Raw genomic sequence first — 25,704 nt, forward strand, 5'->3', positions numbered from 1 at the left:
AGACTGGCTGGAACAAACAACATTAATACTGATCTGGCAGAAACTGACAAAACTGAGCTGAACTTGATATTGGATCAGTTTTATGGCTCAGTCTCATCTGACTACACATTTGGCGAATGGTGTTGGGTTCATTTCTGGCTGATTCCAGGTTGTTAAGCTGTTCTTCTGTCACCGCTGCCGACTGAAAAGCTGCTCAGTGGTGACGACAGTTTGGGAATTTAGTGTAAGGAGCTGGAGAATGAACTGCTGACTGTGCAGTGAGTGGGCGGAGCTCATTACTCTGACATAGCAACTAGCTGCTCGTTAAGGAGCTATAATTTGGAGGACGGAACTGAACATTAAAAAACATATTAAACTCCGCGTTCACGGCCAGTTTATTAACTTCTTACTGTATTTCTTTAACTGTTGTATTAAAGCAATAGAATACTGGAGGAGTGTGTTATCGCCAATAATTTTACGGCTGTGATGATCTACAGCCACCAAATTACAGACGTGATGGTATTCCGCGATAACAACAGAACAAGACAGTGTGTGTGTGTTACAACCCCTTATCTTGTTTTTGTAGATTTAATATATTATACTGTTATTTGTTGGATGCTGTGTTGTGCAGGAGGTTGATAACTGACATACGAAATCAGTGAGCAAAAAGGTCTGAGCACATTTGCTACACAGTGTACATTATAACAGTACACACTTGAATTTTAATAACATCCTTGAGAGAAAAGTGAGAGGAAAAAACAGGAGGCTGGGATAAAAGCAGGAAGGCAAAAGAAAAACACAGACAGCAACAACACAGAAGTGCTGCGATGTCATTGTCTGAAACTGTCTTCACTGACATGGTCTTCATACAGTGAACTGAAACTGCGTTACTCTCGGACCCCCATTGTGTAACAATAACATTAATAGATGGTAAACAGGAAAAGTGTGAATTTAAATAGACACAAAAAAAAAATACACCACACACACACACAGACACACACACACACACACACACACATTGTAAAAATTAACATTAATTGTAGAAAAACAGAATAAAAAATAATATAAATAAGAAGGTCCTGAAATGAACACGAATGACACAGAAGAAGTCACAGGACACTGTTTTATCTTATTGTATTTTTTATGCTGTCGATGCGGTGCTGAAGGTGGTGTTTTTTGCGGATTTTCTCAGCATACAGAATTTGTTTGAGATAACCCCAGAGATAAAAGTCGATAATAAAATAAAAAGTAAAATAAAACGGTGTCCTGTGACTTCTGGTTCACCCTGTACTATATTATTATAGTATAATATAAACTATCAGAGTTAGTTCAGCATCATTATGCATTCTGATATCACCTCTAGTTTAAATTAACATTAAGCTCATAACATCGTTTAATTAACATTCATTACTTTTTATGTTTTTAAGTAACTCCGTCTTTGCAAGAATCCAAGTCTCCTGTCTTCTTTTGGAGTGTTAGCCGGTTAGCTTTGTGCTACCTGCTCAGCCTGCTTTACTGAGGATGGGACACATCAGTCATGAAGAGAAAAAGCTTAAACCAGTTGAAGTTACTCAAAAGCAAACAGTGATGTTCAAGAGGGAGTTCAGGGTTGTATTTAATGGGCTCAGACTACTTCTACTAGTACTACTACTACTACTACTACTACTACTACTACTACTACTACTACTACTACTACTACTACTACTACGAAGCTACATTCACTTGATAAATATATATATCTGACAGACTTCACCTTCAGATGACCCCAAAGATAAAAGTCTAAGGGGGTCAGATCGGGAGACCTTGGGGGCCATTCAACTGGCCCACGATGACCAATCCACTTTCCAGGAAATTGTTCATCTAGAAATTCTTGGACCTGACACCCATAATGTGGTGGTGCACCATCTTGCTGGAAAATCTCAGGGAACGTGCCAGTTCCAAAGTGGATTGGTCGTCGTGGGCCAGTTTAAAGGCCCCCAAGGTCTCCCGATCTGAACCCCTTAGACTTTTACCTTTGGAGTCATCTGAAGGCGAAGTCTATGCTGTGAAAATACGAGATGTGCAGCACCTGAAACTACGGATACTGGAAGCCTGTGCTGGAGTTTCTTCTGCGGTGTTGCTCTCAGTGTGTGAAAAGCGGGAGAAGAGGGTTCCATTGACAATCCAACACAACGGGCAGCACTTTGAACACATTTTATAAGTGGTCAGAAACTGGTAAATAACTCATGAAAGAATAAAGTTATGTTAAAACCAAGCACGTTTGTTGCGTCACTCGACTCTCTTCCCACTGAAAAAACTAAAGTTGGATCCAAAACAGCCGACTAATGTGCCACAAACAGGAAGTTAATATCACCAACCATTCCCATTTTATTTGGGTGTATGCATATAAATGGCCCACCCTGTATACACACACACACACTCTCTCTCTCTCTCTCTATTTGGGTAGCATTGGTGGGGTGACTTTACTATAGTGTGTAAAGCTTATGATCAATTCACACTGGATAAGAAATCTCGGTGTAAACCATGCAGTTTATGTGCAGCCTCCACTTCCAAAACGAGTAGAAAACATATTAAAACATTCGACATTCACTTTATCCTAACCCGCAGTCTGCACTGTATTATTAGAATAGCCATTAGCTGTGACTCCACCTCACCTCATTACTTAAATTTTTTCCCCTTAATTTGACAATTTTTAATATTCTGTGTTGTACAGTTGAGGTAGGGCAGTAAAATCAACTTGATTTCAGCCACAGAGCTCATGAGTAAACACTTCAAGTGCCTTCATAGCTTTTCTGCAGAATATGACAGACTTTTTACCAGCATGTTCATTTGCACTGGATTAATCTGATCTGAGGTTTTTCTACAGCTCATTTTATAGAAGGTAAAACACATCGGAGTCTTTACTGAAGTGAGAGCATGCAGGGAGTAAAAATGGTGACTTTAATAGGGCCATCCATCCATCTATCCATCCATAGCCTCTTGAACTTGAGCTTCATTTACCCAGTAACTTCATCTATAGTTCAATAGTACATTAAACTCAGGCTGTTTGCTGCTCCATGATGGTCAAGAGAGCAGTTCCAAGATGAATTCACAGCTTTAATTCTGTTTTACTGACTCCATATGTATTCTTTACTATAAGCATACACAAAACAATGCATCACCATCACTTTACAGGACGATATAACTTCACAAATTACACAGTATGATGTAATAAACTAAAATAAAATTCAAAATGAAATGTCAGTTAGTTTTAATATGTTAACCTTATGTGCCTCAGAGTAAGTGGGTAGCGCTGATGCCTCACAGCGAGGAGGGCCTGGGTTCGATTCCCCGGCTGGGCGACTGGGGTCCTCTCTGTGTAGAGCTTGCGTGTTCTCCCCGTGTCTGTGTGGGTTTTCTCCGGTTTCCTCCCACAGTCAGGCCAATTGGACATGCTACATTGCCCCTGGGTGTGAGTGATTGTGTACGTCTGCCCTGCGATGGACTGGCGACCTGGCCAGGGTGTTTCCTGCCTTCCGCCCGATGACAGCTGGAATAGGCTGTTGTGAACGTGCAGGAGATTTTACAGTATCTGCAGGTCCTCCTGCTGTGAGGCTGAGGTGATTCAGGCTGTTTCTGCCCTGAACCAGTCCCTGATCTCTCTCTGGTTCTCTGAGACCCACTTCATGTTGGCTCTGGTCTTCTCGATGGCCTGATCCAGAGCCGAGCTCGCCGCGCCAAAGCCCACATCGGCGTTCTCCTCCTTAAACTGCAGTAGCTGCATCACCAGCAGAGATAAACAAAATTCACACATTTGGAAAACATGACAGAAAATAAACATAGCAATCTGTTTGCTGAAATCTGTGATTTTAACCCATTATGAATATGGAATGTGCATATTTGTAGGAATAATATCTGATGCCAAAATTGTATATTGAAACATGAAATTAAGAAATGAATTTAAATCTAGTATACAAGTCTCTTCTTGCAAGATTACGTAGTTAACAAATGAAATTCTCTGATTATATTAGCAGATACTTGTTTTATGCACAAAATTATCGGCCGATATAGATATAGTGAGAATTTTACTGAAATTACTTAGAATATGTAAAAATGCCTACAAAAAAAAAAAGTTTGATAATCTTATATATACACACGTATAGTAAATAATTATCTTACACCAACCTCAACATGAGAAATATTGACTAGATTTAAGATTATTTAATATGCCAAGGTAACATTTTTTGCAGTGTGGCCGTTTCAACGTTGCTTGCAAGCTAAGTTAGCATCATAGGCCTGCACCACTACCTACTGAAGTTACTCGAAAAGATTTGCTGATCATATTATTAATATGTTTGCCGTATAGCAAGTTACAGTCAAGTTACTGAGAGACAGAAAACTAGGGGTTTAATGGGATGTTTACCAGTGTCCTGTAAAGCTTCTGAGAGAACAAATTTATGGGCCGAGCATCAGTCATAAATGGTCCTGTTCCAATTTACTTCATGCTAATGGAATATCAACACCTGCTGGATGCAGCCGGGAGGAGCGTTTCTACTGTTATTGAGAGCATCCTGTGGCGTAATGCTGATGGGTTATGACCTTCCAAGGAGGAATTTTGGGGGGGAAGTTGTGCAAAAATACAACAATTCATGTTGTATCAACTGACCAATCAAATCAATACAACAGTAAGGACTGGTCTGACACTAAAATAAAAGGGAAGTAAATCATCTTTTAAATTATTTATTTATTATTTTTAATTTATTATTTTCAGTTTGACATCATTTTAAAATCTTTACGCTGTGTGTAAATTTCATGATGAAGGGACCAAAAGAAACAGCCCAAAATTACTTGGAAAAAAGTCTGGTTCCATTGACTTACATTAAAAGTGAAGTAGGTTTATACACTATATTTCCAAAAGTATTCAGTCACCCATCCAAATCATTGGATTCAAATGTTCCAATCACTTCCATGACCACAGGGGTATAAAACCAAGCCCCTAGGTCTGCAGACTGCTTCTACAAACATTAGTGAAAGAATGAGTCGCTCTCAGGAGCTCAGTGAATTCCAGCATGGTGCAGTGATCGGACACCACCTGTGCAACAAGTCCAGTCATGAAATTTCCTCACTACTAAATATTCCACAGTCAACTGTCAGTGGGATTATAACAAAGTGGAAGTGATTGGGAATGACAGCAACTCAGCCACATATGTGGTCGACCACATAAAGTCACAGAGCGGGGTCAGCAGATGCTGAGGGGCATAGAGCACAGAGGTCACCAACTTTCTGCAGTCGCTACAACCTCCCAACTTCATGTGGCCTTCAGATCAGCTCAAGAACAGCATAGAGAGCTTCATAGAATGGGTTTCCATGGCCAAGCAGCTGCATCCAAGCCTTACATCACCAAGCGCAATGCAAAGCGTGGAATGCAGTGGTGTAAAGCGCCGCCACTGGACTCTAGAGCAGTGGAGATGTCTTCTCTGGAGTCACCAATCACGCTTCTCCGTCTGGAAATCCGATTTTCGAGTCTGTGTTTGGCGGTTGCCAGGAGAACAGTACTTGTGTCAAGTGTAAAGTTTGGTGGAGGAGGGATTATGGTGTGGGGTTGTTATTCAGGAGTTGGGCTCAGTCCCTTAGTTCCAGTGAAAGGAACTCTTAAAGCTTCAGCACCAAGAGATTTTGGACAATTTCATGCTCCCAACTTTGTGGGAACACTGTTCCAAAGTCTGTTCCAACCTGACTGCACACCAGTGCAAAAAGCAAGGTCCATAAAGACATGGATAAGCGAATTTGGTGTGGAAGAACTTGACTGGCCTGCACAGAGTCCTGACCTCAACCCAACAGAACACCTTTGGGATTAATTACAGCGGAGACTGTGAGCCAGACCTTCTTGTCCAACATCAGTGTCTGCCCTCACAAATGTGCTTCTGGAAGAACAGTCAAAAATTCCTCCTCCTAACCCTTGTGGAAAGCCTTCCCAGAAGAGTTGAAGCTGTTATAGCTGCAAAGGGTGGGCCGACATCATATTAAACCCTATGGATTAAGAATAGGATATCGCTCAAGTTCATATGTATGTAAAGCCAGATGACCGAATACTTTTGAAAATATATTGTTATATTATATATGCATATATATATGTTTGTGTGTGTGTGTGTGTGTGTGTGTGTGTGTGTGTGTGTGTGTGTGTGTGTGTGTGTGTGTGTACACAATACTTGCATTGATGTTATGAAATTCCTGCTAAATGGGTTTGGCTGATTCGGTGCAGCCTCGGCAGTGGTGTGTTTGCATGCTGCCGTGGTGAGCACAGCTTCATATGTTCAACTCAGCAAAACTGCAAATAGCTTTGTAAATGTAGTAATATTTGACTTTTGTCCCTGCTGTCTTGAAATACATGTAATAGAAACCAGTATCCCTAGTTGTGCTTTTTCAAAACACTTTATTTAAAGAGTTATAATCTCTAAGCTAAACCTGAATGTTGCTGACGTTGGCCTGTTTCTTTAGTTGTATGTTGGCCAAAGCATGAACAGAGACTCACACTGTGGTTGCCGTATTCATTACAGGTACGTTCCATTCGTGTTTTAATGTGTATTAGAACAGTATTAATGAGCACAGCAATGCATGCTGGGTTAACTAGCCAATTCTTAGCTGCACCATGTGGTCTTGATGCCATATTTTGTGGCATTTCATTTGTTGATGTTCCACTAATTTAAAAAGCTAAAATTCCATTAGTTCCACTAATTTATATAGCTAAAAATATGATTATTTGCATTTAACCCATCCATGAAGTGAAACACCACATACACTCTAGTGAGCACACACACACTAGGGGGCAGTGAGCACACTTGCCCGGTGGGCAGCCCTATCCGCAGCGCCCATGGAGCAGTTGGGGGTTAGGTGTCTTGCTCAAGGACACCTCAGTCACGTGCTGTCGGCTCTGGGGATTGAACCGGCGACCTTCCGGTCACGAGGCTGGTTCCCTAACCTCCAGCCCATGACTGCCCCACAGAAAATGTAAAATGTAGACTAAAAGCTGAAAATAATCTGGAAAGACGAGCACTTTCACCAGTGTACATTCACAGTAATTTGTAAACATAATTGTATCATTTCATGACTTTATATCTCTCATTGTCAGTTTATTTTGGAAATACATTTAGAGCAATATATTTGGGCAGTGGAGTGTTTGCATGCTGTTGACAAACTGTGGTTGCAAATAAGTTGTCCTACTATAGGCAAATAAAACTGCATCATCCCAATTTGGTGTCCATCACTGACCAGGACAGATAAAACACCCACCACCCGATACAAGAGTCACATACATTAGTTTTCTACTTAACTTGAGGTAAGCGGCTGCCCTTAGCTTACCAATAGTGTAAAAATGATGATTGGACCAGTAGAAATGCTCCAAAACTGCTTCAAATTAAATCTTTTTACATGAACTTACATTAAAATGTTGAGGATGTTTTTGTCCCCTCTTTAAAACTTGCCTTTTTGGAGATATATAATATTAATTTTGACACGGTTGTAAGAGGAAAAGCCGTGAGGACGGGTCTTAAACCTGATACATGAAACAATATAAAAAATAGACTTCTTCACATTCTCAGCGATTCTATAGTGAGACTTATTGTAATAAATAATGACGTGGGGACAGTGAGTGCAGTGCATGCTGTTTTACGAAAGAAAATTTCAGCTGGATTTGAACCAGCAACCTTGGCCTTGTGGGGAGCCCAGAGGGGAGCACAGGTGGCAGGCGGAATTACACCCTTCTGCATGGTGGGGGGGCAGCAGGAAAATCGAACAAAGAAAACCCCAGGAATGGCACAAAACACAAAAGATTCAAGAAACCAAATAAATGGCCAAACCAAAACACCTCTCGGAGGAGAGTCGGGGAGCAGACTATATTTCAGACGTTACTTTTTCTCTCTTTTTTCCTTTTAGCTTTTTTTTCATCCTAAATCTGAACAATTTCTTTCTCTTTCTTTCCCTTTTCTCTTTCCTTCTGCCACCCGGCTTAGAGTCATGCTCTGTTTTCTGCTCCTGGTCTTTTTCTCTTCTCCTCTTGTCTTTATACCCACCTGGGCTAAAAATCATACCGGTCACCCCTCTACAAAGGTGTGAAGAGGGTGAGTTGTCTAAACCGGCCTTAAATGCAGGAACCAACAGGTGTGCCTGGTTTGCCCTGATTACCCCTAAGTATTCTGGGATTTTGAGTCTCCTGGAGTAACAGCAACTCGGCGCTGTCGCCCTCTGCTGGCAGCCGGCAACACAGGCTGACGCTTTAGTTTTAAGGAATTTTATCTCGTGTCTTGTTGCTCTGGCAGATCAATTTGCTTGTTTCAAGCATTTAATAACTAAAGTTGTCTGTCAACTGAGTTAACATGTCAAAGATGATTCATCTTAAAACATTCCTATTTTTCACTGGGAACCTGTCACATGATTGATTAGTCATTAATGTTCTCCTCAGGCCAAAGAAAGCAGGACACCACAAAGTCCTTTACTAAACGAGAGGTCCACACAAACCTGGTCAAGCTGATACTGAGTGGAAAACGTCTGTGTTATGCCGCTTATGAGCTTAGCGAAGGAAAACGACCCGACACCGTACCTAGAACAAACACATCAACATGGAACAGTCAGTTTACAAGAGAAAAGGGTAAACATCTCCTCAAACATCTGGAGACAGCTTACAGTCTTTACCAGCTTCTGCTTGACTCTCACTGTTTCTTTAAGATGAAGCAGCTCTGCTGATGCTTTGTGTATATTTATCTTCATCGTTCAGCTTCTTTGACTTGAAAATTGGTCTAAACACCTGAAATGCTTGAGTGCTGACATCATAACGAGGGAAGAAAATGGGTGTGGCCTTATTCTCAAGGAACGGCTTTCATCAGCTGTTCCTTCAGTTTAGAAATATGGATGGATGTAGATCTAGACAGGCTTTTGTATAATACAGTGGAAGTTTTTCTCTAAGAATTATATTATCACTATAAAAAGTTAACGTTAGAATCTTTGAAATATTTGTATGAATTTCGTTATTTCTTAGTATTTGGTGGCGTATCCCTCTTTTGCTTTAATGACACTGAGACCTCGAGATGTAAGAACTCCACAGCTTTGTGTAAAAGCCTCTGATGAGCATGTCAGATCCACCTGAGAGTGGTCTAAATGCAAGATTTACTGGAAGAGAAAAGTCGGAACAATGCCTCAACACAGTCAGTGTCACACGTTGGCTGAAATTTGAATAGAGAGAGAAATAGAGCAGATATATTTAATATTTTTCATTTTACTTCTCATAACTCTTCTTTGTTTAACATTTTTTTCTAAATGGTAAACCTTCTGTTGTTTATGTCCAGGTTCAAATAAAAAATCCTAGCTTTTCAATGTGCTCTGACTTATGGACCCCTCTGTGTGGTAGAAGCTGTCTGTCCCCAAACTTTTGAGGTGCCATGTCTGACCATAAAGCTCTGGTCAGTGAGGGACTCACTCAGTGAAAATGTATCTCCAGTTCAGGGTGGTGAAATTCCACGCTAAACTCCGCCCCTCTACGTTCCCGGCGATCTGAACGATGACCGAGGTAGCGTCCTGTTTCCGAATCTTCATCGGGTCCAGAGTGAAGGTCAGATACCTGCATTAAAACAGGACATCCTGCAAACGTGTCTTTGTACTTTAGTGAAACTCATGCAGGGCAAACTGTCCTCCATCAATCAATTCCAAACCTTCAATTTTCAATACTTCATAAGATAACTAAATAATTAATTATGTAATTATTTAATAACATGTAAATCCAGCTCTGAGGGTTAAATGATGCTGAAAGCGACGTTCCTCCTGCTGACCTCTCTAAGAGTCCGGTATCTTTAGTGCAGGCCAGTGCTGACATCAGTTTATCCGCCTCACTAGCGATGCTGGCAGTCTGGAGCATCTCCCAGGCAAAGTCCCACTCTTTGGCGCCCCCTGCAGCCACAGCACTGCAGTACACTGTGGACCTCAGGTTTGGGTGAATCCTGATGAAGAGAACAGAGAAAAAACTGAAACCATAAACCAGGTGGGTGTTTCTAATAAAGTGGCCAGTTAGTGGAAGCACAAGGTGGGTGTTTCTAATAAAGTGGCCAGTTGGTGGAAGCACAAGGTAGGTGTTTCTAATAAAGTGGCCTATAGGCGTGTACAGTATAATACGTGGCTGGAACATCTTTGAACACAGGAAATAAAGCGTGGCAGATGCTGCTCACGGGTTCTGCTCTGGATGTTGCATCCACTGTGTGAACCATTCTGCAGTGAGGTTCTGGCAGCCGTCCACTCCGGTGCTGCAGGCCACCCTGATAGCGTTCACCTGATTATACCTGCACAGAGTCGTATACACGAGCATCAGCAAATCAGCCTGAAATAACAATGCAGCTTAAAGCAGCTTCCCCTCCCTGGTCCTGCAGGACCCCTGTCCTGCACAGTTTAGTGTTTTTCTGCTCTAACACACACACGTTAGCTCAGGAATGAGCAGCATGTTAGAACAAAAAATAACAAACTATACTGGTCAGATAGACTGCAGGAATTTTCTGTAATGGTCGATGCCGAACATTACAGTGATTTTACCAAATTCACAGTAACGTTTAATGTGTTACGATGTTATTCTGCCCATTCTCTAATGTTCACAGCTCCTCTATATAACAAAGTGTATCTAATATGTGCAGCTGTGTTGCTGCCATTTCCTTCAGGATTTTTAGAGCGTCTTTCTGTCTATCAATGCACTGGTTAAGGTAAAAGAGAGATGTTTAGACTGACCTAAACAACGTCTGATCAGATGTTTGATGATTTGATGTTTGATGATCCTTCTATCAGATCTTAAAGCCCTTAAAGATTCATTTTAATAGTCTGCTTTCATCACTCAGGACTATATTACATACTGATCTGTGTGTCCGTCAGGTACTTCCGTCCAGTCTGTGGTGATGTTCCTGAAGTGCTCGAAAAGCGGCGTAATTTGCTTCCTGAGATACGCCTGCAATCACAATTCAATGTCAATCAATATTCATATCCATATTCATATTCACATATCCATAATAATATCGTGGGGCAGTCATGCGCTGGAGGTTAGGGAACCAGCCGTGCGACCGGAAGGTCGCCAGTTCGATCCTCTAAGCCGACAGTCTGTGACTGAAGTGCCTTTGAGCAAGACACCTAACCCCCAACTGCTCCCGGGGCACCGTGGATAGGACTGCCCACCACTCTGGGCAAGTGTGCTCACTGCCCCCTAGTGTGTATGTTCATTAGTGTGTATGTGGTGTTTCACTGCACGGATGGATTAAATGCGGAGGTGAAACTTCCCCGTTGTGGGACTAATAAGGGTCACTTAATCTTCACTTTCTTTGATTTATGTTCATTTCTACTGGTTTGTTCATCATAAAATATTCACACAATGTAAAGTGCAGCTGGAGCTTTTTCTTCTAAACAGTCTGAGCATGAAGTGACAAAATATTCCTGAAATTGTAGTGAATTCTGAGTTTTGAGAGAAAAAAGCCATATTTCACCTGCATGCTCTCGTAGATGTCTGTTTGGTCAAACATGAGGTAGAAATAGTCCAGGTTGTTTAAGGCTGACTGCCAGGGCAGGTAGGCCATCTCCTGCGAGAGGAACTTGGTTGTGTTCAGAGCTAAACTGATGGGAATCATCTTGGCCCTGAAAAGTGAAGAGAATCAAAGGAGCTGAATCTGAATTTGTAATTGAATAAATAAAGTTATTTACTGCTGCAGTCCATCCCAAAGTAGTGAGAATGACCGTTATCTACAAAAGCATAACAATGCTCCTGTTTTCCAGCTGAAACACACAGCAAACTCATTCATATGTCATATTATTACACGCTCTGTTTGTTACAGAGAGCAAAAAATATCTGAAAACCTCCTCTCTGCATTCTGCAGTGCTACTGTTAGTATTTAACTGTTTACCTGGCAAGGTTAAAGGCATCATCCACAATCTGGGCCCTGTTAATGTCTGGAACAGCCTGCAAAACATGCAGTTTCACTTTATTCCAAAACTACCTACATAAGGACTTCATTGCGCATCACTAGCACTGAATACACAGTAAAAATGGCATATTGGCAAGAAAAATAATCCTAAATCGAGTCAATATATCTATTTTTTCTTGTTTTTAAATTGTTATAAGCTTGGCAGAAGATTATATAGACTTAATGGGTGGAAGGACAAGGTGGGTGTTTCTAATAAAGTGGCCACAGATTGGAAGCACATAGTGGGTGTTTCTAATAAAGTGACCAGTGAGCGGAAGTACAAGGTGGGTGTTTCTAATAAAGTGGCCAGTGAGTGGAAGAACAAGGTGGGTGTTTCTAATAAAGTGGCCAGTGAGCGGAAGAACAAGGTGGGTGTTTCTAATAAAGTGGCCAGTGAGCGGAAGTACAAGGTGGGTGTTTCTAATAAAGTGGTCAGTGAGTGGAAGCACAAGGTGGGTGTTTCTAATAAAGTGGTCAGTGAGCGGAAGTACAAGGTGGGTGTTTCTAATAAAGTGGCCAGTGAGTGGAAGCACAAGTGGGTGTTTCTAATAAAGTGGCCAGTGAGTGGAAGTACAAAGTGGGTGTTTCTAATAAAGTGGTCAGTGAGTGGAAGTACAAGGTGGGTGTTTCTAATAAAGTGGCCAGTGAGTGGAAGTACAAGGTGGGTGTTTCTAATAAAGTGGCCAGTGAGTGGAAGCACAAGGTGGGTGTTTCTAATAAAGTGGCCAGTGAGTGGAAGTACAAGGTGGTTGTTTCTAATAAAGTGGCCAGTGAGTGGAAGTACAAGGTAGGTGTTTCTAATAAAGTGGCCAGTGTGTGGAAGTACAAGGTGGGTGTTTCTAATAAAGTGGCCAGTGTGTAGACAGACAAGGTAGGAGTTACGCAATATATCTCATTTTTTCTCATTTTGAAATTGTTATAAGCTTTGCAGAAGATTATTTAGACTTAATGTGATTGAAATAACATTATATACCAATATAGTGAGAGAACATGATAAAATAGCTTAAAACAAGCAAAGTAAAATAATCTCAAAATGAGAAAAATAGATATACTGACTAGATCTAAGATCATTTCACTCACCAATTTACCAGGATTTGCAGTGTAACATTTAAAATAGCATTTATTATATAGGAATATATATGATTTATGAAGAGAATTACATTGTATTGGAAAAAAGGTCATTAAACTAAAGTTTATTTGTTTAATCTGGTTGATTTTAATCTGTGTTCCTATTATAGAGGCTGTGAATTATGACTGGTCCAATCCCATTTCACCCCTTGCCCCAACACTTGGATTTTGTAGACATTTGCTTGGCTCTTGTCTCTCCAATACCAGTGCAGCTATAAAACAGAATCCCATCAAATTTTCAAGAGATGTAAACAGAATCATTCAGAGCGCTTTGGTGTGAAACTCTCTGTTCTAGATAAACTTACCGAGTCAGAACTGTTCACAGTGGTGGTGATAGGAACCAGATGTCCACCTCTAAAAGCTCCTCACAGAAAGTTCCTACATGAAATGGTTATGAATTCACTGCCTGATGACTGAGATGCTGTATTATGATAGTTCGGAGAAGATTTTGGTTTCTTTGAATATCACAGAGGAGAAGTACATGGTGCTATAAGGCAAAATAGACCCCTGCTTCCCATCACCGCCACTGTAAAGAAATCAGTATATCACGTCAAGCCACTCTGAATGACTTGGTTTACATCTCAAAGAGTTTATTATGCAGAAAATTAGAAAATCTTTCGGAAGCCTTTGAGCTTATTTGGCCCACTTTACCTGGTGGTTGCTGTTGAGCTGGTTTAGGATGCGTTCCCAGTTCTCCGTGTCGTAGTTCACTCTGTAATATCCTGTCAGGTTGAGATTCAACAGCACCCAGTCCCCCCCACCGTCCTCATCTCAGTGTGGAACGCTGACACATGACAAAGATTTAATATATCCACAATTATGACCCTTTATTGCACTTTAAAGATCTACATTGGCTATCAAAATCTTTTGGGCATGTCCTTTTATTCTCCCATTTTGAAATGCAGCACAATAAAATGTCTATATATTATATATTAATTATATATTAATGTCTATATATTAATTATATAATATCTATATAATTGTATGCCTATCTATCTACGTTATATTTCCAAAGGTATTCACTCAACCACCCAAATCTAGGCCTAAAGACTGCTTCTACAGACATTAGTGAAAGAATGGGTCGCTCTCAGGAGCTCAGTGAGTTCCAGCGTGGTACCGTGATCAGATGCTACCTGTGCAAGTCCAGTCATGAAATTTCCTCACTACTAAATATTTCGCAGTCAACTGTCAGTGGGATTACAACAAAGATATATACTTCCGACGGCACAGCAAGTAGCTGCTGCGGCCACTTTGGGAACAGCAAAACTGTGCTTTTTTGCTATGTTTGTTTACTGTCTGTCGTGTAACCTGACCAAAACTAGATATCATGACTGTTTCAACAAGCACCATCATCTACCATCGCCAGAGCCTGCTACAGCTGAGAAATCAGTCACAATCTCTGCTTCCAAACGAATTGCAGGAAGTGCTGCGCGAGCTAGGCCTGCTACGATCCCCAGTGCTGCGTGAGCCTGCTGGCCGAAAGTGCGAGGAGGCAGAAGCGAGGCAAGTGAGCCGGCGTGCGTGCTAGGCTAATGGCTAACCCCACACGACCAGCCGTTCCATCGCTCCTTCTCTTTAACGTTTGTTCCTTGGAGAATAAACTGAGCTACCTCCGGATTCAGCGGGCTACCCAGCGTTAGTTCAGAGACTGCTGTGTTTTAATTTTTACGGAGACATGGATGACGAGCTCCACTCTAGACTCAGCCGTTCAGCTCGACGGCCTGTTGTGTTTCCATGCGGACAGAGACGCTGAGCTGTGCGGTAAGACTCGAGGTGGAAGTCTGTGTGGTTACATCAATGCTGAATGGTGTAAAAACACGGTGCTAGTGTCCAGTCCCTGCTCACCAATGGTGGAGTTTGCAATTGTCAGAGCCAGGCCATTTTATTTGCCTAGAGAGCCGAGTTCGCTGTATATAATAGCGGTGTATATAGCTCCCTGTGCTAATGCTAAAGCCACACTGAATGAGCTGTACAATGCTATCAGCAACCTCCAGAACACAAACCCAGACGGACTGTTTATTGTTGCCAGTGATTTCAATTATGCCAATCTGAAGTCAATGCAACCTGTGGGGCTAACGTGCTGGATCTTGTTTACACAAACATCCGAGCCCCGCTCCCACTACAGCTACTCAGACCTCATCTCTGTGATGCTCATCCCAGCATACAGACCACTCATCAGACGTGCCAAACCAGACCAGAAGCAAGTGAGAACCTGGCCACCAGGAGCTCTCTCTGCTCTTCAGGACTGTTTTGAGCACACTGACTGGGAGATGTTCAGAGTAGCAGCAACTACTGGTGAATCCATCAACCTGGAGGAGTACACAGAATCAGTGGCTGGCTACATCAGCAAGTGCATTGATGACGTTACTGTCTCCAAACTCGTCACAACTCACCCCAACCAGAAACCATGGATGACTGCAGAGGTGCACATGCTACTGAGAACCCGCGACAAGGCTTTCAAGTCAAGGGACAAAGCAAGCATCAGGGTGGCAAGAGCCAAGCTCTCTCGGGCCATCAAAGAGGCTTAGCGTGCCTACTCAAAGAAAATCCATGATCCTTTTCAAAACATTGCTGACACACGGTGCATGTGGCAGGGCATCCAGGCCATCACCAATTACAAGTCACCTCCACCTGCTTGTGACAGCGATGCCTCCCTTCCAGACATGCTTAACTACTTCTATGCTTCTATGCACAGAACGGCACGATGGTGAGGAAAACCACATCTCCTCCAAGTGAACAGGTACTGTGTCTGTCCTCTGCTGATGTGTGGAAAACTCTACACAGAGTCAACCCACAAAAAGCACCAGGATCTGACAGCATACCAGGCAGAGTGCTCAGAGAATGCGCCGAACAGCTGACTGATGTTCTCATGGCATGTCAAACATCTCTCTGAGCACTGTAGTCGTTCCAACGTCTATCAAGTCCATCATCATCATCCCTGTGCCAAAGAAGTCTTCAGTGTCGTGCCTCAATGACTACCATCCCGTTGCACTCACTCCCATTATCATAAAGTGCTTCAAGAGGCTTGTCATGAGGCACATTAAAGACCAGCTTCCTCCTTCACTGGAAGCACTGCAATTTGCATATCGCCCCAACCACTCAACAGACAATGCCATCTCCACCACACTCCACATGGCTCTCTCCTACCTAGAGAATAAAGACACCTACATCAGAATGCTGTTCATAGACTTCAGTTCAGCATTCAACACCATCATTCCTCAGCAGCTTATTGGAAAACTGAGCCTGCTGGGCCTGAACACTTCCCTCTGTAACTAGATCCTGGATTTCCTATCTGAGAGACCTCAGTTAATCAGGATAGGAAATATCATCCCCAGCGCCCCCACACTGGTGCCCCTCAGGGCTGTGTGCTCAGTCCACTGCTGTTCACTCTACTGACTCACGACTGTACTGCATGTACAGCTCAAATCACATCATCAATTTTGCTGATGACACGACTGTGGTGGGTCTGATCAGCAAGAACGACGAGTGAGCGTACAGAGAGGAGGTGCAGCAGCTAACGGACTGGTGCTGAGCCAACAACCTGTCTCTGAATGTAGACAAAACTAAGAAGATGGTTGTTGACTTCCGAAGAGTGCAAGGTGACCACCCCCCTCTGAACATCACTGGCTCTGCTGTGGAAATCGTCAGAAGCATCAAGTTCCTCGGTGTCCACATCACAGAGAACCTCACCTGGTCCCTCAACACCAACTCCATAGCCAAGAGAGCCCAGCAGCGCCTCTACATCCTGTGGAGACTGAAGAAGGCTCATCTCCCCCCTCCCATCCTCACCATGTTCTACAGGGGGACTGTGGAGAGTATCCTGAGCAGCTGCATCATCGCCTGGTTTGCGAATTGCACCGCCTCAGACCGCAAGACCCTACAGTGTATAGTGAGGACAGCTGAGAAGATCATCTGGGTCTCTCTCCCCTCCATCATGGACATCTATACCACACATTGTATCTGGAAAGCCACTAGCATTGTGGACGACCCCATCCATCCCTCACACTGACTTTTTTCACTGCTGCCATCTGGCAGAAGGTACCGGAGCATCCGTGCCACCACTTGCAGACTCTGCAACAGCTTTATTCCTCAAGCAATCCGGTTCTTGAACTCACAAGGACTGAGCTAACCCCCACTCCCCTCACACACATACTCCACACAACTTTTTTGATGCTCTACTTGCACTGGATCATTGCTGCTACACTGTGTTTTCACTGTTTTACTCTGTTTTTTTCTACCTCAGTAACTGCTATGTTTATGTCTGTCATCTGACTGCGTGACTCACAGATCACAGCATGTTAATATCTCTGCACCTTATTCCACGACCTCATGTCCAGAATGAGTGCTGTGTCGGTGCTGCACTGTCCTGTCTGTTTACTGTGTCTAATGTCTGTTTAATTTATTGTATTTATTGTTTCTAGTTAAATTTTTTGTTTGCACACTAAGTCTGCATGTTCGCACTGTACTTTTTGTTCCTTGTTGCACCGTGGTGTTCCTGGAGGAACATAATTTCACTCCACTGTGTACTTGTACAGAGATGGAATGACAATATAAGCCTCTCGACTTGACTTGAAGTGGAAGTGATTGGGAATGACAGCAACTCAGCCACGAAGTGGTCGGCCACGTAAAATGATAAAGTCGGGTCAGCGGATGCTGAGGCGCATAGTGTGCAGAAGTCGCCAACTTTCTGCAGAGTCAGTCGCTACAGACCTCCAAACTTCATGTGGCCTTCAGATCAGCTCAAGAACAGCGTAGAGAGCTTCATGGATTGGGTTTCCATGGCTTAGCAGCTGCATTCAAGCCTTACATCAACAAGTGCAATGCAAAGCATGGAATGCAGTGGAGCAGTGGAGAAGTGTTCATATCAATATTTACATAATCAATGTTTACATGATCATTTTCCAGCCTCTCTTTATCTTTTACAATTAAATAGGTTGTGTTTATTACTGTGCCTTTGAGACTGATTTATGTAAATGAGTTCTGTTCTGATTGACTGACCTCTCTTGCGCTTTATTCAAAAATCGGGGCTGAAATACTTCAGCCTGAGTGGGCGGGGCTAAACTGCTGAAGGTTGAATAGTCAGATATATTTAAATGAGTTGGCTTAGTGACGGAATGGATTGAATGGTAGGCATCTCTAAACTATTGACATGCAGTGTTAAGTGCTAATTAAATGTTTTCATTTAAGATATTTTTTATTTATTTTTAATTATCATAGTGATTTAATTGTCATTAGCAGAGGCTTCTGCTTATTCTCACCGCTCCTCTCCAGGAGCCACACCGGCGTCTGCTCCACCCCCGACTTCATCCAGTTAACAGGGACGATCCACTCATAACTGCAGACACAGAGAGACACGAGGAGTGAAACCCCTCAGAAACAGCGTCCGGGAAACAAACCACTACAGAGACGTCAGACCCACTCAAACTGAGACGGAACGTCCACTACAGACTCAGGGTCCAGCAGGAAGTGTTTCTGAGACAGCTGCCCAGTAGCAGTGTTGATGGTGACCACTGGGAAACCCATCTGAAGAACCCAGCGGTCCATGATTTCTCCAACCGTCATGGGGAGAAGAACCGTTCCATTAGTGTGGACTGCCTGAAAATGACCACAGAGCATTAATTTAACATGAATCAAAAATCTTACACCCCCCAATCTAACCGAGCCCCTCCAACAAAAAATATTTTACATTAAAAAGCCTTATTTCTGTTTTAGTTTTAAATACAGGGCATCAAACATGCCACACCATGCTTATATGATTTTTACAACAAAATCACATAAACATATATATGTCACATACAATGTACTGTGCATTATTCTGATTTTATCACAGTGAAGGATCTTCTCAGGCACGATGCGAAAAAAGTAAAACTCCCTTCCATGTGATAAACGACCTCAAGTGGCTTATTGCTTTTATAAAATGACAGCCACCATAAAGTATGATAAAATACACAATTTTTCAGCAAATAACTCGTTATTATTAATAATAAGCAGCATAAACAAGTATTCCACCAAGAAATGTAGTGCCTTTCGAGTTTGGTATTGTTACCAAGCAACCAAGCACCGCTGAACGAGGAGAATGTTTGGTCACCCATTACTGTACATTGCAGTCATTTCATAAACATTTTACCTTTTTGTTGTATAACAGTAAACATTTTGTTGTCGAAACAAAAGATCGTCTCTCCAAAATGACGACTTTACAGGAGAAGGAAAAAACCTACTTTACTTTTAATGTAAGTCAGTGGAACCAGACAGTCTTTTTCTCGTATAAACGAGAAATGTACCTGAACAGAACCTTCATTTCTTATAGTGTATATGGTGCAAACTAGAACCATTATCATTACTAAAGCACCCTTGAAGAACCATCGTTTTAAAGAGTGTAGCTAAAAACAGCAGCAGCATCTTAAAGCCTGAATTTTGTCTGTACAGTCCAGTAGGTGGTGATGTATAACTCATATAAGCTTCCATTGTAGCTTCAGTGCTTCAGACACCAAACACCCCATTTGGGGAAAATGGGGAAAATGGGTATGTTGGATTTTTGGCCAAACAATCACTTTATCAGATCACAAGAGGGCAGCACTGCTATACTGAGTCACATCAGTGATGTGCCTCATATTATGATTGACTCATATCAATGGATTGTCATATCAATTGTCATATCAATGGATTATCTGAGTTGAAATGTTAAACACAGAACAGAGCGAATGGAAATCTGACTTACTCTTTGGAGATGATCCCACAGATCTGAGCCCACCGTGTTCTTATAGGCAAACGTGTTCAAGTAGGTCTGTAAAAGTTGTGGTAACTAAATAAACGTAATTCAAATATACACACTATGGTAATGGGTCATTCTAACAGAAACGTCCATTTTTGTGTCCCTAACGTTTACAGATATATTACACTTGAAAAACATGTTAGGGTTACAATTTATTTTTAAAAAAAACAATGTTATTTCAACAATAACATCTTCTTGAGCCTCAATTCAGCTGTATTATATAGAATTCCAAGCACCACAGAAGAGCTCTTCCTCACAGTCATATTTTGAGGTAAAAATACTTCTTTTTGCAATTTTAGCTAAAATAATCTATACATGACTATGGAATATAAAAATTAAAAGACATAAAGAACAAAAATGCTAAATATTATAAAATATATAATGAAAGTTCCCCGGGAGTCGTGTCACTGGTGTTACCGCATAACAAAAGGCCTCTTATTTTGACATGAAAGTCACGCTGATGACGTCACTTGACTTCCTTTGACCTGTTTTCTGAGGATCTATGAAGAAAAGCTCATGGTGAGTCCACTGAGTCTTTCAGTTTTCAGAGATTTTCTCCTTTAGCTCATGATTCCATATGAAGCTTTTAGCTGACGTCACTGGTGTAACCGACTTTATTCTGAGGTAATTGTGAAAAAATCAAATACAAATGGATTAAATTCCATATTTTAGAGTATTTTCCATGATTGACAGCATATGGTTTGATGCTCTGTAGCAGTTATCTTGTAAAATGCATTGTTCATTAAAAACGTCTCTGGTGTTTCCTTTATTATGTGTGACACCAATGAACAGATTAGTAAATATTTCTGTAGAATGACCCGAATACATTTAAAACATGCTTACATATACACGGACATGTAATTAATGTACATAAGAGGTTTACATTTTTGCCATTTCCTCTACCCAAAATGAATTGACCAGTCCCAGGTGTTTTGTATGGAGCCCTGCTGGTGACATCAAGCAAGATCATGCCCAATTAAGCTGTAGCCAAAGCTTATTTATCTCATCCCCACACCTTACCAAGCCATGACCATGCCTTAGGATCTTGTTCCCACACGTTAATAAGTTGTGGTCACGCATTACTTTTATTTATATGGGATGTCACCAGCAGGGCTCCGTAGATTTGGGTGTAAGATTAGAAGAATTGTGTACGTTGGTGAGGTTAATGAATGAGAGATCCCTCACCTTCAGGCCCTTAAGGAAGACCGGCTCTGTTAGGAAGTCTGAGAGCATCCTCAGCACTGACGCCCCCTATAGGCAGAGTACAACACAGTGTTTACTTAGAGGGCTGATGTGGCTACAGGTCCTTTTTTCCAAACAAAAACTACTGTGTCATTAGGAGGTAGAGTGGTGTCCACATACTTTAGGCCATATAGTGTGTTTCCCAAGTTTTTCTTCTAAAATTATCCTGAGAGATCATTTTGCTTATTTTGAAGAAAGCAAAATCATTTTGTGAATAGAATAGGATATTTTCACAAAATAAACCTACTTTATTACCATAAACTTTACTTAGTATAGTATTAGTATAAACTATACTTAAACTACGTTTCATGAGAAATATTTGATATATTGACTAGATTTGAGGCGCTCTTGCTTGCCAACGTATCATTTTTGCAGTGCAGTAAACTGTGAAACTGCTTAATTTGCAGGCTAATAGCAACCACAAGGTCAGCATAGGCCAGACAACCTCACAACCAAAGTGTGAAACAGAGGGGGTTCTGGGGATTTCATCCGCCTAAATTAACCCCTTGGACCCAAAATTCCGGTGGGTCACTCTGGTGGGTAAACTTATTATGCTGTTACGCTGTACATTACAGAAAAATAGACGCTCAAATCCAGATTCATTGCAGCTGATTGTTTATCTGTTTCACCGCCAATCAGCTTCTGTCTCTGGTGTTCTTAATTAATTAGAGCTGCAGCTCTGCTTTGCCTCAGGGTGGCACTGTAGCAGACTGGCTCACCCAGTTGGTCCTTCATAGTCTAGAAACTGCAACTATGCCTGGATTCCTCTGAAAACTTCACAATGAGTTGCAGCAGATCTGTAAACCTGAAAACTCGCCCAGTTTCCCAAGAGTTTGGAGTGAAGAGTGACTGTTCCTCATTTTTCACACTGAAGACAGAAGAGGAGACGAGGAAGATCTCAGTTAACGTGAGGAAGAGCACAGAACCACTCTAGAACAGAGACGTTACAGAAGAGGAGATGAGGAAGATCTGTTACTGTGAAGAAGAGTGCTGAACTGCACTAGAACAGAGACTTTAAAGAAGAGGAGATGAGGAAGATCTCAGTTAAAATGAGGAAGAGCACAGAACCACACTAGAACAGAGATGTTATAGAAGAAGAGATGAGGAATATCTCACTTAAAGTGAGGAAGAGCGCCGAACCACACTAGAACAGAGATGTTACAGAAGAAGAGATGAGGAATATCTCACTTAAAGTGAGGAAGAGCGCAGAACCGCACTAGAACAGAGACTTTACAGAAGAGGAGATGAGGAAGATCTGTTACTGTGAAAAAGAGCGCAGAACCGCACTAGAACAGAGACTTTACAGAAGAGCAGCTGATAAAACAGACATTTCGTTGCCACTGATGTATGGAGAGTGAGTTAGCAGATTTCGTACACTGCCGACAACTACACATTATTCATTTACTAGAGAGAAAGAATCTCTGCAGACTTTCACTGTGCTGCTGCTCCCTCACCTTGCTGTAGGAGATGGTGTCGAACACCTCGCTGATCTGCTCCGGTCTCGTGATGTCCTCCTCTTTAGAGGAGAGGGGGCGGGAGGAGGCCAGAGCGTCCACGGCAAAAACTTTGTGGACGTCATCCAGAATGATCAGGTCTTTCTGTGGGAGAGAGAAGCAGGTCAGCAAAACATGTTTGGTGTCTAAAGTTTGCTTCTTTACTTTTAGCAGTGGAGCTATAAAGCAGCTCACAAGTAGTGGAAGCTTTTACCCACCAATCAGCATCATGACAACTACAAAATGCTCATATAAAACCACGTTAAGTTGTTCGGTAATTGGCCAAACCATCGATTGTCCTAGACACTGGTTCCATCATTCTCCAACAAACATTTATTACTACCTTTATTACCTTTAGAGATATTAAGCTCATGGACTGCCAAGGAAAACGGTTATGAAGCTATTCTTTTAGTAAAAACAGCACACACACAATGTTGTAGTAGCATTTACTAAGATATATATGAGAGAGAGAAAGATTGTGTGTGTGTGTGTGTGTGTGTGTGTGTGTGTGTGTGTGTGTGTGTGTGTGTGTGTGTGTGTGTGTGTGTGTGTGTTTGTCTAGTACTCACCAGATGCCAGGTGGGTTCAGCATAGTCTGCGCCGAGGTAAGAGACATAGGTGGCAAAACCTTCATTCAACCAAACCTCATTCCACCATTTCAGAGTCACAAGGTTTCCAAACCACTGAACAAAAAAACACAGTCACACATCAGACAACCAAACCAGAGACAGCCACAGTCAGATAGTCACACCACAGACAATAGAATCAGATAGTAAAACCACAGGGCAATAAAATCAGTCAAACAAGAGACAATAAAATCAGTCACACCAGAGATAATACAATCAGATAGTAACACCAGAGGCAATAAAATCAGTCACACCAGAGACAATACAATCATATAGTAAGACCATAGATAATAAAATCAGTCACACCAGAGACAATACAATCATATAGTAAGACCATAGATAATAAAATCAGTCACACCAGAGACAATGCTATCAGATAGTAACACCAGAGACAATAAAATCAGTCAAACTAGAGACAATAAAATCAGTCACACCAGAAACAATACAATCATATAGTAACACCAGAGACAATAAAATCAGTCAAACCAAAGACAATAAAATCAGTCAACCAGATACAATACAATCCGATAGTAACATCAGAGGCAATAAAATCAGTTAAACCAGAGACAATACAATCATATAGTAACACCAGAGACAATAAAATCAGTCACACCAGAGACAATACAATCAGATAGTAACACCAGAGTCAATCAAATCAGTCAAACCAGAAAAAATAAAATCAGTTACACCAGAGGCAATAAAATCAGAGTAACACCAAAGACAATCCAATCAGACAGTCACACCTGAGACTAAAATCAGACAGTTACACCAGAGACAATAAAATCAAAGTCTCACCACAGCAAGCCAAGCATAGACAGTCACACCACAGACAGTCAAACCTGAGGCAGTTACACCAGAAACAGTCTCAGCAACAAGTGTCACACCAGTGACACTCACACATCAAAGAAAGTTACAGCAGAAAAGTCAGACCAGCGCCAATAAAATCAGAGTTGTGATACCAGAAACAGTCAAATAAAAACATGGTAAAACTGGAAAAAAATTAACACATAAGTATTTGTTTATGAAGATGTGGTTTATTATAAATTGTATAAATTAGCATAAAATACCATGTGCGCCAGCTCGTGGGCAATTAAAGTGGCTGTTTTCTTTTTGTTTGCATTCGAGGAGATGAGTGGATCATAGAAGAGGTATGTCTCTCTGTAAGTGACCAGCCCCCAGTTCTCCATCGCTCCAAAGTAGAAGTCCGGCAGAGCGATCTGGTCTTCAGAGAGGATGCATGGTTCATAATTCTCAAATTGCAGTGATGTGATTATGAGAGAGTGAATATAAGAAAGGACTGAGCAAAAAATTGTTAAACAGTAAAACCATTAAACTGAGACAGATAAACAGTAAAGCTTTCAAATTTTAATATAATAGTACAACTACTACTACTACTACTACTACTACTACTACTAATAATAATAATAATAATAATAATAATAACAATAATAATAATAATGTATACTAGCATACACTTTTTAAAAGATGGTTCTTCAAGGTTTTTTAAGTTAAAGGGAATGGTTCTGTTTAGAACCATGAATTCTATATAGAACCATTTCATGCTTCAATGGTTCTTTACATGGTGAGATGATTCTTCAGCTTAATAGACAATGTGTTGTATATGGTTCTATAAAGAAATATCATCAAAAAGGGTTTGATGCTGTAACAATAAAAGAACCCTTTTAAAAATCCTATAAAGAAACATACAACACATTCTCTATCAATCTAAAGAACTGTCTCACCATGAAAGAACCACTGAAGCATGCATTTTACTGTTCATGGTTCTATATAGAGCCACTATCTTTACTAAAGAAGCCTTGAAGAACAATTGTTTTATGAAGAGTGTTGCTAAAAACAAAAGTAGCAGTAGATTTTTTCTAGTTAAAATGAAAAAATATTAAAATGAGTTACTATGATATTCACTAATTAGTGAATAATTAGTGAATGTTGTGACTATGAATGAACTACTCATATCTGATTTACAAGTATGTTGCTATTTTTATATTTATTTATATGTTCAACTATTTTGTTATGTAAGATTGCTCCTCAATTACATACAAAATCGATCAAATGTGCAATAGTAACAGATCATATTGTTGATCTTGCTGTAAAAGGTAGCAGACGCTCTCCAGGCTGGTTTTAAATCTCTGGGATTTATGAGTGTACCTGATTTAGAGAGAGGGTAGGGAACCTTATAGTAATCCTCAAAGAATTGGAGGATGGGTCCAGTGAGGTTGAGGGCATAGGCACAGTGTCCATCAGTGACCGCTTTCCTACGAGCCCAAATCCGAATCTGCACAGCAAACACAGGCAGGACAGTAAACACTCAGGAGGGGCATTATTTTTCGTCTTCGATGGCCAAATTAAGAAATGTACACGCTAAGAACAGTCTAGAAGATAAAACTGCTCAATGAGCTGAATCACCCAATTTATAGTAAGATTAATTAATATTATTCAATCAGTATTATTTACAGTGATTGTTTCATATGTAAAGCTGATACTACAGATAT

The 25,704-nt window shown here is 41.2% G+C and overlaps 1 protein-coding gene across 1 annotated transcript in view; it reads right to left on the minus strand.

Moving 5' to 3' along the window:
- Positions 1-1,992: 1,992 nt before the first annotated feature.
- Positions 1,993-25,704, minus strand: part of LOC108439072 (aminopeptidase Ey-like) — a 28,569-nt gene continuing 4,857 nt past the window's right edge. The window contains 18 exon segments of the mRNA XM_017717265.2: positions 1,993-3,736; positions 8,473-8,554; positions 9,428-9,568; positions 9,777-9,944; positions 10,170-10,280; positions 10,839-10,930; positions 11,460-11,607; positions 11,874-11,929; positions 13,713-13,816; positions 13,819-13,845; positions 18,320-18,396; positions 18,481-18,656; positions 19,780-19,845; positions 21,019-21,084; positions 22,530-22,673; positions 23,138-23,251; positions 24,262-24,416; positions 25,361-25,487. Coding sequence (XP_017572754.2) covers positions 3,584-3,736; positions 8,473-8,554; positions 9,428-9,568; positions 9,777-9,944; positions 10,170-10,280; positions 10,839-10,930; positions 11,460-11,607; positions 11,874-11,929; positions 13,713-13,816; positions 13,819-13,845; positions 18,320-18,396; positions 18,481-18,656; positions 19,780-19,845; positions 21,019-21,084; positions 22,530-22,673; positions 23,138-23,251; positions 24,262-24,416; positions 25,361-25,487 — 2,007 coding nt within the window. The 3' untranslated portion in view covers positions 1,993-3,583.

The sequence above is a fragment of the Pygocentrus nattereri genome, chromosome 8, assembly GCF_015220715.1.
Source record: "Pygocentrus nattereri isolate fPygNat1 chromosome 8, fPygNat1.pri, whole genome shotgun sequence".
NCBI lineage: Eukaryota > Metazoa > Chordata > Actinopteri > Characiformes > Serrasalmidae > Pygocentrus > Pygocentrus nattereri.